The sequence below is a fragment of the Ambystoma mexicanum genome, chromosome 7p (assembly GCF_040938575.1).
Source record: "Ambystoma mexicanum isolate Mex_15411 chromosome 7p, UKY_AmexF1_1, whole genome shotgun sequence".
NCBI lineage: Eukaryota > Metazoa > Chordata > Amphibia > Caudata > Ambystomatidae > Ambystoma > Ambystoma mexicanum.
Genome location: NC_090939.1, coordinates 41,261,132 through 41,273,990, shown reverse-complemented (window position 1 = coordinate 41,273,990; position 12,859 = coordinate 41,261,132). Strand labels below are relative to the sequence as shown.

The following is a 12,859-nucleotide window of genomic DNA, read 5'->3' as shown; positions in this document are numbered from 1 at the left end:
ATGCTTCCTGTTACTTTGCAGCTTGCAACGTGACTCTCATCGTGCCCAGCTATTCCCTCGAACCTCAGAGAAGCAGAACCTGCAAGGAGACAAAAGGAACATCATTAGCAGCAGCTTCTTACCTGCAATCTTCATCTTTAAACACTCGCAGCTACTGAGAACAGCTTCCTCGAATCTGCATGCCTCCGGACAGAACGACCTGAAAGAGGAAGATAGAGGCAAGAGAGATTTACAAATTATGAACTGCTCAAAAGGCTTACCTGGCTGGTCGCCTCTCGGCTGGCACCACTCCGGACATTCCACTCGCGCTGAAGAACACCGCGACCTACAAGGAAGGAAAGCACAGGTTAGAAAAGGCAAGACTTCGCAGCGCTGCGCATAGCGCTTACTTACCGCATCATAGCGCTCTTAATGCGCCATCATTTACCAGCGGGGCTCAACCAAGCCAGTTCCCCGCGCTGAAGCTCTGCATACCTAAGGGAGAAAAAAGAGACATTTTAAACAAAGAAAGGCATGCAGGATAGGAACAAAACTAAAGAACATCAATAAGACCTACCTGAACAATATCAAACGGGCCAGTGTCAGTGAAGTAACTGGATCGCACTCGCCCATGAAAGAGAACACGCTCCTGCAAAGAAGGCAGGACGGAGAGCACGGCTAATTCTACCACAAGGTGAGGAGAGGGCGCCAGAGGGACTGAAAGCATACAGGGGTGGAGGGAGGATACTTACCCCACTCGGTCAGTCTTGAACACAGTCCTGCTGTATTTTCAGGCAAAACCTTCCCCGCAGACCACATCAGGGCAAAGCTGAGAAGCATACCAGCGAGTAACCCAGCTGGGTGGCGTCCCTGTGGATACCAGGTGAGCGTAACAGAACACGAAGCCCACCATAACAAATCCACCTGGGCGCCATGGAGACATCAGAAATGGACCAATCAGCCCAATTACTATGAGAGCTTCGAGCTGAGGTTAATTCTGCCTGACAAGAGACTAATGCCCTGGAGAGACCTAATAGTGACGGGTACATTGTGTAAAGCGTAAGACAATCACATCATGGAGGGTATATTGTGTAAAGCGTAAAACAATCACAACATGGCGGGAACATTGTGTAAAGCGTAAGGCAATCACATCATGGCGGGTACATTGTGTAAAGTGTAAGAGAATCACATCATGGTCGGTACGTTGTGTAAGTTTCGATGTCAATGCAGATGTTTTTTTTATCAAAACTTACCTCTACGGGGCACGTGCAGTTTCTACATGACACCAGGACATCACAAAACACAAACGAAATGTGCAAGCTTTAAGAGGATCTTGTGGGTACAGCCCAAAATACCCTGGGTGCTATTTTAGACCAGGGCACAGTAGAATATCTCTTGTGCCCCTTCAAACGCAATGATATACGCATTAATTTGGAAAACTGTGCTGAAAAATCACCAGTTGGTCCCATATGTTTGCAGCATTTTGTCTGGGTGGGCAGCTGACCTCGCTCACTGGGTGCAGTTCATTGGCTATTGTAGGGAAGAAGAAACACTGAAACATTATTGCATGACGTGTGAGATGTATATAGGAGGACAGTAGTGTTTAAAGAATTGGCAGATATATCAATGGATATTTAAAACACACAACATTTCAGCTGAAAAAGACAGAATAATATGTGAATGTTTACCTGAGACAGACACGTTGTTATGTTTAAATTATGGACACTGGAGGGGGAGTGCATCAAACATTGATGGGGAAGCGCTCAAATCATATTTTAAGAAAAATAGCAGGAAGGAAGGATATGTGTTGGGATGCACTTACATCGTCCCAGCCAAGGTTCAGGCTTTTCACTGAAGCACTGGCACTGTTACTAACACTGTGTGGGAAAATTACCCAACAGTCGTTTGTTTACACACATCAAATCTTGGAAATGAATTCCTGTTCACATTTACTGAATGCCTTACTTAGGGTTTCCAAGGGACCCACATGTATAATTACACAAATTGCTAACTTGTCTCTATTACTACGGCAGGCCCTCTATCTTATAGCTGGCATAGTCTTGCCAACCTGCCCTACCTATTGCTGATCTATGAGTCTTCAACATGTCATCCGTACCCATGCCTGACTCGAGTCTAGCTAATCTACTTCCTCCTTAACTGGTGCCCTGGATTGCCAAAGTGCACACCATATCTTTGCCTTTGCAATATACCTGCCAAAGTGTTCAACTTATTTATTGATATGGACCCGTCCTTGCTAGTGGAGCTGTAGAGTCACACTCTATGTCAAGCTATTGACAAAGTAGCGCCCCTAAAAATGCGTAATGCTAAGCTGCTCGCGCACCTAAACACGTGGTTTACCACTAACCACAAAACCTTGAGCCAACGCAAAAATGAATACCCCCACAGACCTGAGCAAAGAAAAATTGACAAGAGCTTCCAATAGCTATAAAACTGACATTCGTCAGACTAAAAGTGACATCTACAATGATAGAATTACGAAGGCTAACTCTGTAACGAAAGAACTATTCATCATCCTCAGAGAATTAGAATCCCCCATACCACCGTTAGAAACTTGTATGAAAGATGCCACCTGGTGCACTAACATACAAAATGCGCTGCTCAACAAAATCTCTCTCTTACAAAAAAAATAGAAACAAAAAAACATAGCCTGCCAGCCGATACACAATTCCTAGAGCCACAGGATTCCTCCTCGAACTCCTGTAGTCTATTTGAGTTTTCCCCTGTCTCCATCAGCGAGTAGAAGGAATAATATCCAGCCTCAAACCATCGAGATATCAAGGGGACATCTGCCCGGCGACAATCATCAAACAGGATCACCACCTTAATAAATGCATCCTTCAAAATGAGTACAGTTCCGACTAACTTGAAAGATGCCTGGGTCCTTCCACTACTAAAAAAGCTGAGCCTTGATCCCAACTTCCCAACTAATTACAAACCTACAACTACAGTACCTTTCTTATTGAAAATCTTAGACAGGGCTGCATACTTACAAATTCAGGACCATCTTGAATCTAATAACCTCCTACGCCTGCGACAATCAGGCTTTAGACTGGGTCATGGCACTGAATCAGCCCTTATGGACTTAAAAATTTAAATGGATGAACTAAAAGAGAAAGGTAACTTAGTTCTCCTACTACTGGATCTATCTGTGGCTTTTGATTTAGCCATTCACAAAGTCCTCTGCAAACACCTGTCATCGGCAGCCCATTTCTCCTCTAAAGCTACCACATGGATACAATCCTTCCTGGATAACGGACCATCAGGGTATTTGCACCTATGGCATTGGCTGAGCTAGCCCCAGTCACTTGCGGAGTACCACAGTGCTCCTGCGTCTCCCCCACATTATATAACATCTTTACCAAGCCACTTTTTGACAACTTAGACAATTTGGGTGTCACCTAAACTAACTATGCGGATGACACCCAAATCCTCATCCCTATCACAGGTGCCCATGACACTGACACTAAAATACTCAATTAAATTTACCGAACTATTCGAGCATGGATGGCTATATATGGCCTTTTTCTTAACGAAGATAAGATAGAGTTACTCATTATTGGATCCCAGACTAGTCTGAACAAACCAGACAACCAGTACAAATTCTTCAATATTGATGGCATTGACATCTAAGTTTCCAAGGGTGTGAAAACTCTTGGAATGTACCTCGATTCTTCACTTGCCCTTACCAGACAAGTTAATACCATGGCCTCTGCAACTGCCTAGACCTGCAAACTGATCAATGCCTGTAGACGGTTCATATCTGTGGAAAGTTGCACTACCCTAGCAAGAGCCCTCATATTATCAACATTAGATTACTGCAATTCCTTGTATCTAGGGACCAAAAGAAGCAATTTAAAACATTACAAATACTGCAAAACAATGCGCTGAGAACGGCTCTCAACATCCTGAGAACCCATCATATCTCTGCAGCAAGACGTGATGCCCACTGGATTCCAGTTCAGGATAAAATTGCGTTCAAAACCCTAGCACTAACACACAAATGTCTCTCAAACTCAACACCAAAATATCTTTCAAACAAAGTCACCAGAAACCAATCTGACCGACCCACACGGTCCACACATACACACTGCCTTAAGGTTCCCAGATTGAAGTTACAAAAATCAGAGGGCAACAGTTTTCTAGTATAAGCACCTAAACTATGGAGCTCCATGCCTTTAGTTCTAAGAGTTTCAGGAAAACTGTGAAAACCTGGCTCTTTGCACAAGAGCGGCAATAAAGCTGTAATCACCTTATGTCAACATTGTATATATCTGTGATGATTAATGTCTACTTCCTGTAACATTGTCTAAGTACTGAATTGTTCTTTTCTGTCATGTAATTACATTGTAAACCTTTATGTAATGCGCCCAGATACCCCAGTGTTAGGTGCGCTAAATAAATAAACAAAGTGCATCCCCATAAGGAGAACTTTAAACCTAATTCAGCTATGATGAGTGGGAAGATATGCATCTATTCCTGTGCACTGCGGCTGTAATGGAACTAAGTCCTTGGGCGCATGCATGCATAACCCGTGACACTATCAACACATATTATGGATTTGTTCCTAATGTCTTCATTTGCTGCTATCTCTGCCAATGATGGGCCTAGCACTGGAATGGGAAACAACCGTACCGCTGCACCTGGATGTCAGGCGGCAGTAACAGTGTTACAGTGTTTGGCGGCAAGCCACCGGTAGCTTTTCAGTCCCTCAAGAAAGAAGCCGAGGTCAGGCGCACTTGCGGTGCACAGATAAATGCTAATTGCTAAATGCTAATTGTATCCAGCTACAGAGCCTAAAAGAGGTGGAAACGGAATTTTAGCTGTGGGGAGGGCTGGTAGGGATACGCCATTTAAAGGACAAATTCATGAGAATAGGTCACAAGGTTTTGTGATGCCAATAAGCCAGGTACATATTTAGAGCTCTACTGCCCTCACCCAAGGAGCGGTCACCCCAGTTGAACTACAAGTAGACACATAGCCAAAGCAAATAAATCCCTGATATTCAGACTCAAGAGCAGTGCCCTGGTCACATCATAACTGGGCATCTGTAGCTGGAATGAGATAAATGGGGAGCCGTGTCGGAACATTCTGTGATTTGGAATAGGAGGAGCAGAGGTGATGCCAGTAAATTCAGTACAAAGTCGGTGGCATAATGAGAAGGCCCATTGTCCTATCAAAGCATAGTTGGCCTCGCCAGTTTGTTTTGAATGTGTCTGAGGGGTGCACAACAAGTGACGGTCAGAATGTATTAGCATATTAGTGTATCTGTCGGCCAATCATATCGCCAGGAGTCAATAGTGACGATGTAGTGGCCATGTGGAGAGGGGGGTGGGTTTAGATGAGGTGTGGCCAATTGGTCTAGGGAATATAGGGAGACATTAGCATGTTCTATTGGTGGTAGCCAATAAGGGTGGTGGGATGACATTGTAACCTATGCATGTTAATGTGCGGTTTTCCGCTATATAATGTGTAACTTCTTGGGGCATGACAAGGTCCATGTCAGTTTGGTTCTACTGGACCGTCTGAGACATTTTTGCATCTAATAAAACCTTGTTTTCCCTTACAAGGCAGTGCAGTGGTTCTTTAGCCTCTTAGATTATTGTTTTTGTACGGGTTTTTGGGCCACGTCTTTCTTTGCATATGCATTAACACCCCACTGGGAAAACACTGCCGCTGAACTTTGACCCGGCTGCATTAATTATAAATAATGGAATCTTACCCTCCTGCATTAACTGCGAATAACAAGATCTTGCCCTCCTAAATTAACTGGGATTAATGGCATTGTGCCGTGCTGTATGAACTGGGAATATCTGTATCTTGACCTCCTGGATTAAATGGAAATAATGGGAATTTGCCCTGCTGCATTAACGGGGAATAATATGATATTTGCATCCTGCATTAACTGGAATAACAGGAACTTGCCCAGCTACATTAATTGGGAATAATGAAGACTTTCCGTGTTTGTTAAATTGTCATAATTAAAAGAACCCCCCTAATGGCCCGTACAATAGTTTGTAAATATTAACAAAGTCTTGCAAATGTTTCTGGCTCAAAGTGCTTTAAAATCTATCATTCGCCCCTCATTTTCTTTCCGCTGTGAACCCTTTACCTTGTAGGTGTAGCAGGAAACACTTGCGTTTCGTTTTCTGCTCTTCAGGCCTGAACCCCGGGTCTACTGGCCACATGAACGCAGTGTAATGTCCCCCATCCTCCGGGGTGATGTGGGTCAGTGCCAGGCTCCCACCGCGGAGGATTCGGCAGTCTCTTGTTTTCCAGCACCGAGTAATGCGGCTCGGGTCCAACGCTGCAGCCACAATCATGGAGTCACCTCTACTCCTACTCCAGTAAAAGTTACAGCCCTCAGGGAAGAAGGCCTGGTCAGAGTCTGTGATCTGCAGCAGGGCCGAGCCCCCGGGGGCCGCATATACAGCTGTGGTTCCATTACACTCCTCTTCTGCAGAGGAGGGACCTTCAGGAGACACAGAGAGGGAAAGAGAAGGAGAAACACATCAGACATCACGTGATTACAATCCATATCCCTGAAATGTGTCTGTCCTTGAGCAGCAGCAGAGGAAGACTTCAGGGCTGAACAGAGAATGTTATCATGAATAGCCCCAGGACTGCAGCCATACACACATGTGCACACATTGCACTATTTACATGTCACTGGAAGGGTGCGGCAGGTAATGGGGGCGCTGAGAGGCTGAGGACACCCCATTGCCTGGGCAGCCACAGCTTCCCTCCCTGGCTTCCATCCATGCCTCTGTGCACTGAGGGCCAGCGTCTGAAAGCTGCAATTATTAGCTTAATAGTTAATAGCACAAATAGTGTGGAAAATGTGTGCTTTGTTAAGAAAGTCCTTTATGGGACTGACTACATTTAATCTTTTGGGAGTTATGGCACAATATTTATTCGCACGAAATCACGTGTTCTCTAAAATTTGGTGCAAATATATTTTAAATGCATCAGCTGATGCCTCGGTTAATTTGCAACTGCTTCTATAAAATCCAGCACGTTCCAAAGTAAAAATGTTTCAGCATGACTGGATTATCAATCGAAGCAGCTGTTTGCTTCATAAATACTTCGATGCGCAGCTGTTTGGACATAAACATTACTGAGTGTAGGGGGGCGTGGCTACAGAGCCATGGACTAGGTCGCAGTTCCTGGGAGCTCCTGTGATCCGACACTGATCCGAGAGAGGATGCAAAAGATGGCTTTTACAAGTTGTCTTGAAGCGACAGATCAATGAATGGGCTATGCACATGGTGTGCGAGGTTCGCCAGGAAATAATGCTCCAAGAAGGTATTATTCATATATGAAGTCGGGAGGACAAGGGAAGATGGCGCTGGCGCAGGGATAGGACAAAGGAGGAGCACAGGAGTTGGGCTCCTGCGGGCGATGCCACAGCGCAGAGGACGAGAAGGAAGAAGAGGCGAAACAGACACGGAGGGAACTGCAGCAGCGCATGAGAGGGGAAGCGAGAGAAGTAACTAAGGAGAAGGGACGCCGCATATGCCAGGACCAAGTAAGGAAAGGAAAATCTCAGAGGTGCCGATAATAGCGCCACAAGGACATATAAGCCACGGCCCTGTGGTGTTGCCACCATAGAATTGAAGAGAGGCATAGTCCTCTCTCTTTGTTATTGATTGTTTGAGTGGGCTGCGCCCCACGCAACAGGAAGGGGAGGGGTTACCGCTCAGCGCGGCAGTTACGGGTTGAGGATAATAAAGATAAGACGTGTTGCACCCCAGCTCCTGAGTCCGCCTCTTCTTGTGAATGAAGGGTGCGTGTGAGTGTGAGGAGGTCCACGCCAAGGACATTACATCTGGCGACGAGGCGGACACGCGCCCCGCTGTGCCCGCCGCCTCAGGTCACGGCAATTTGGCACCCGCGGCTCTTCCGCCCTCCGATGCCCGAGGATAGCGGGTCGGAGCGTGAGGGTTCCCCGACGCCAGAAGAGGCCCCAAAGCGCCTATTCCACGGGTGGAGCAGGAGTTGCAGCTCCCCGTGTACCAACCCTCCGGGCGGGGGACGATGAAGTCTTTTCTCCCGCCAACGGCACCAACGCCGGCAGGCGTGCATTCCAACGCTGTGGGTGGAGCAACGACTCCCCGCATCGCACCTCCGGGCGGTCGAGGAGCTCTGGCCTCCCGCCAACGGCAGCGACCACCAAGACGTATCGTGCCCACTCTGCACCGCACGGAAGGGTAAGCAAGAACCCCGGCGCAAATAGCGAGTTCAGAAGCACATCTGCATAGAGCACCACGCAGCCATCCACACCCGGTGTTGGCACGAGGAGAGTAGATTCCCTCAACACAGCGCCCCATAGTGGAGGCCAGGTGTCACCGCACTCGCAAACAAGAGACAAATCCAGGTCAAGCTCATGAGTGGCTCAGGAGAGGAGTCGCCTACCGCCACAGCGACCCCAGCCCGCAGGGCATCACTCACAGTCCCAGTGACACCAGCACATTCGGAGGGATCCTCCGCCCCAGCGTCCACGCACAGAAAAATGACGGACAGCCTTCTGGCCCAATTACCAGCGAACTTTGACCTCACAGAGACAAGCACCCTGGGGTCAAGGTGGAGAAGATGGTTGAGAGACTTTGAAGTATGCCTGAAGGCAGCTGGTCCACTGGAGGATGAACAAAAACTAAACCTTCTAAATCATGCGGTTGGTTCCAACGTACGAGATATCCTTGAAGAAATGCCGGAAGACACCACAGACACATACATCAAGCTAAAGACGTCGCTCACAGAGTATTTCACACCCCACACAAACGTGGACTACGAACGGCACATATTCCACACTACCAAGCAAAACAAAGGAGAGTCCATAGACGCATTCGTCATGAGATTGAGATCAAAAATGAAGCACTGTGACTTCAACAACTACTCGAACGAGGAGGCCCTCAGGTCGCAAATCATAGTGGGGTGCGAAAGTGCGGACTTCCGGAAGAGACTACTGCAACAGCCGAGAAGTCTAGAAGAAATCCTGCGCCTAGCGAGATCCGACGCTGCCCTTGCAGCGCAAGTGAAAGGCCTGGACGACATAAAGATCACGCACGGCAAACAAGAAAGCATCAATAAGCTGGAGAGCATGACAAGAACCAACCAAGACCCCTTCTGCTACAGGTGTGGCCACGAATACCCACACGAAGGAACGTGTCCGGCCATGGGACAGATGTGCTCCGCATGTGGTGGCGACGACCACTACAAGTCCGTATGCTTGATTTTTCGCAGCAAAATGAGAGGAGCCAACAGAAACGGGAAGCCCTGGATGGAACCAGAACACCACCAAAACCCCCGCCACAACAGGGCAGCACAACACTTCCAGGAACAAGGACGGCACCGTCCTCACGACGACCAACTGGAAAGAAGACAAGACAGGAGAGAATGGAGGGAGAGCAAAACCACCCAGCCAAAAGCAAGAAGACGACCCAGAAGATATGTGAGGTGCCTCATAGAACAATCACAGTCAGAGAGTGTGTCAAGCGCATCCTCAGACGAGAGATCCCGCAAGCCGGAAATGCAACAAGAAGCACCGCGGAAAAAGGGATATCTATACGCCCTTGGAAACGACAAGCCCAAACAACACAGCCCGATGCTAAGAATACGAGTAAACCAAACAACTGCAGAATTTCTGATAGACACGGGAGCGACCGTGAACGTAATAAGCGAAGAAGTATACCAAAGCATACCGAACGCTCCTCGCCTACAGCCAGCACGAGCCCTCATCTATCCATATGGCTCGAAGACACCCCTAGCCTGCAAAGGATTTTTCATGGCATCATGCCAGTACAAGGAACATAAGAAAAGCATCCCCATGCACGTGCTAGAAGCCGCCACCGAAAGTGGATGCATATTGAGCTACCGGTCAGCCGTAGAGATGGGACTCATCCACGTACTATACCGCCTCATGGTGCACAAGTACCTAGATCCAACGGCAAGCATCGATCAAATATTCCCGGCACTATTCAAAGGCCTAGGAAAACTAAAAGGAAAACAAATTGAACTTCACATCGACCCCCACATCACTCCAGTAGCCCAGCATTACAGAGGCATCCCCATCAATATTCAACAGCAAGTTGAAAATGAACTAAGTTACTAGAAGCCGACATCATTGAGCCCGCTGATGGCCCCACACCATGGGTCTCTCCCATAGTACCAGTACCCAAAAGGGACTCTCCAGACATTAGGATATGCGTAAACATGAGGAGACCAAATGAAGCCATCCTAAGAGAACGACATCAAGCCCCCCGGATAACGGACATGGTACATCTGTTAAATGGGGTGACAACATTCTCGAAGTTAGACCTAAACAAAGGCTACCACCAGCTGGAGCTCAGCAAGAACTCGCGATACATAACAACATTTGCCACCCATCTAGGTTTATTCCGCTACAAAAGACTCAGTTTCGGAGTATCCTCAGCGGCCGAAATTTTTCAAGCAGAGATCCATAATGTCATCAAGCATGTGCCCAACTGCTTAAACTACAGCGATGACATTCTGGTGTTTGGCCAAACTCAGGAACAACATGACGACACACTGATGAGAGTCTGCATGGCCTTAGAGGAAGCCCAACTAACACTCAACAAAGAAAAATGTGAATTCCGCATGAAGACACTCAAATTCTTCGGACACATATTTTCAGAGAAGGGCATGACACCAGAGCCCGAGAAAGTTAGTGCGCTCCGAGAAGCTGAACCACCCACAACAACATCGGACCTCCGATCATTCCTGGGGCTCGCAAGCTACTGCACAAGGTACATATGTGACTTTGCGTCCATCAGTGAACCCCTGAGAGCCCTTACCAAACTAAACACCGAATTTGTGTTGTCAACCAAATGCCAAGAAGCATTCCAGACCATCAAGGACCGTATCTCAGATGCCCGATACCTGGCATACTTTGACCCCAAGAAGACCACAGAACTCGTTGTAGACGCCAGTCCCGTTGGGCTGGGCGCCATTCTCACACAGCTAGATGACAAAGATGGAGGCGGGAAACACATAATATCGTACGCCAGTCGAAGCCTATCAAAAACCGAACAAGCCTATTCTCAAGCGGAAAAGGCAGGACTGGCGGTCGTCTGGGCCTGCGAGCATTTTCACCTGTTCCTGTATGGGAAACCTTTCACGGTTGTGACGGATCACCAGGCACTCACTTTCATCTACGGCAACCCACAAGCCAAAATGCCACCAAGGATAGCCCGATGGGCACTCAGGTTGCAAGACTATCGATTCACCATCATACACCGACCAGGGAAAGAACAAAATCCCGCGGATTTTCTCTCCCGGCACCCCAAGGAAAAGAGCGAGCCCGAACAATCCATTGCTGATCAATATATCAGATACGTCATCCACAGCAGCACCCCACAAGGACTCGACACAGAACAAATAACGAGAGAGTCCAATGCAGATCAAGGAATACAAACCATCTTCAGATGCCTAGAAACAGGACGGTGGAAATATGCAAAACAGATCCAAGAAACAATGAGTGAGGAAATCAGGCAAGACATTACGTGTTTCATGGCCGTAAAAGAAGAACTTGCAAGATCAGAGGAAGGACTACTACTAAAGGGGACAAAATTAGTAATACCACGAAGCTTACGCCAGAAGGTGCTAGAGCTAGCTCATGAAGGCCACCGGGGAATTGCATCCACAAAAAGGATGCTGAGGCAAAAGCTATGGTTTCCCCAACTAGACATCTCTGTGGAAGAAGTGTTACAGAACTGTCCCACCTGCGCCATCGTAAAGCCACACACAGTCCCGGAACCACTAAGAATGACAACACTACCAGAAGTAACTTGGGAAGAGATCGCCATCGACCACTTTGGGCCCATGGAAGGGGGTGAATACATCCTGGTAGCAGTAGACGAATATTCTAGATATCCAGACCTACAGATCATCCCATCCACCGCTGCACATCACACCATCTCGGCACTGGATCGGATGTTCGCAACCTATGGTATACAGAAAGTCGTAAAATCCGACAACGGACCACCCTTCACGGGACAAGACTTTCAAAGATTCGCAGAATACATGGGTTTCCGTCATCGCAAGGTAACACCTTTGTGGCCTCAAGCGAATGGCACGGTGGAAAGATTCATGAGCAACATCAAGCGCACAACTCAAATCGCATGCCTCACAGGTGAACCTGTTGAAAAATTGCTGTACCAACTGATGCGTGACTATAGGAACACCCCACACAGCACCACGGGGAAATCACCATCAGAGGTAATGTTCGGACGATTGATTAGAACGCGGCTACCGCCTGCACCCGACCATAGAGGGCAGTACGAAGAGGACGCGGAGATGAGAACAAGAGACTCCCCCATGAAGGAACACATGAAGGAAGCGGCCGACCGCAAGCGTAGAGCCAGAGAGAGCGACCTGGCACCAGGGGACATGGTTGTGGTCTGACAGCAGCAACAGCGCAAGAACGCAACTCCTCATCACTAGAAAGAAAGGATCGCTCATCACGGCTGAAGGAGACCACCGGTCTGTAACGCGAAACTCTTCGCATTTTAGAAGGATGCCTGGTTTTCATCATGCAAGAGGGTCAAGTACATGTGACTCGTTCTCCCCCTGGGACGCCCCCTATGAGGGAGACAGGGAAGACTCCGGAGATGACGTGCCGCCAGAAGAATGGGTGGCACCCTCTACAAGCGTGGATCGCCGTCCACCGAGAATCAGAAGAAAGCCTGCTCGTCTCATTGAAGAAATGGGCTGAGAACGCAACTGACTGTTTAGTGATGGGAGGGTGTGGTGTTGCCACCATAGAATTGAAGAGAGGCATAGTCCTCTCTCTTTGTTATTGATTGTTTGAGTGGGCTGCGCCCCACGCAACAGGAAGGGGAGG

The 12,859-nt window shown here is 47.8% G+C and overlaps 1 protein-coding gene across 1 annotated transcript in view; it reads right to left on the bottom strand.

Annotated features, from left to right (window-relative positions):
• LOC138525660 (uncharacterized) overlaps positions 1-12,859 on the bottom strand; it is a 258,954-nt gene that overhangs the window by 76,339 nt on the left and 169,756 nt on the right. The window contains exon 3 of the mRNA XM_069635724.1: positions 6,110-6,469. Within this exon, the coding sequence (XP_069491825.1) occupies positions 6,110-6,469 (360 nt within the window). The remainder of the gene's footprint in view (positions 1-6,109; positions 6,470-12,859) is intronic.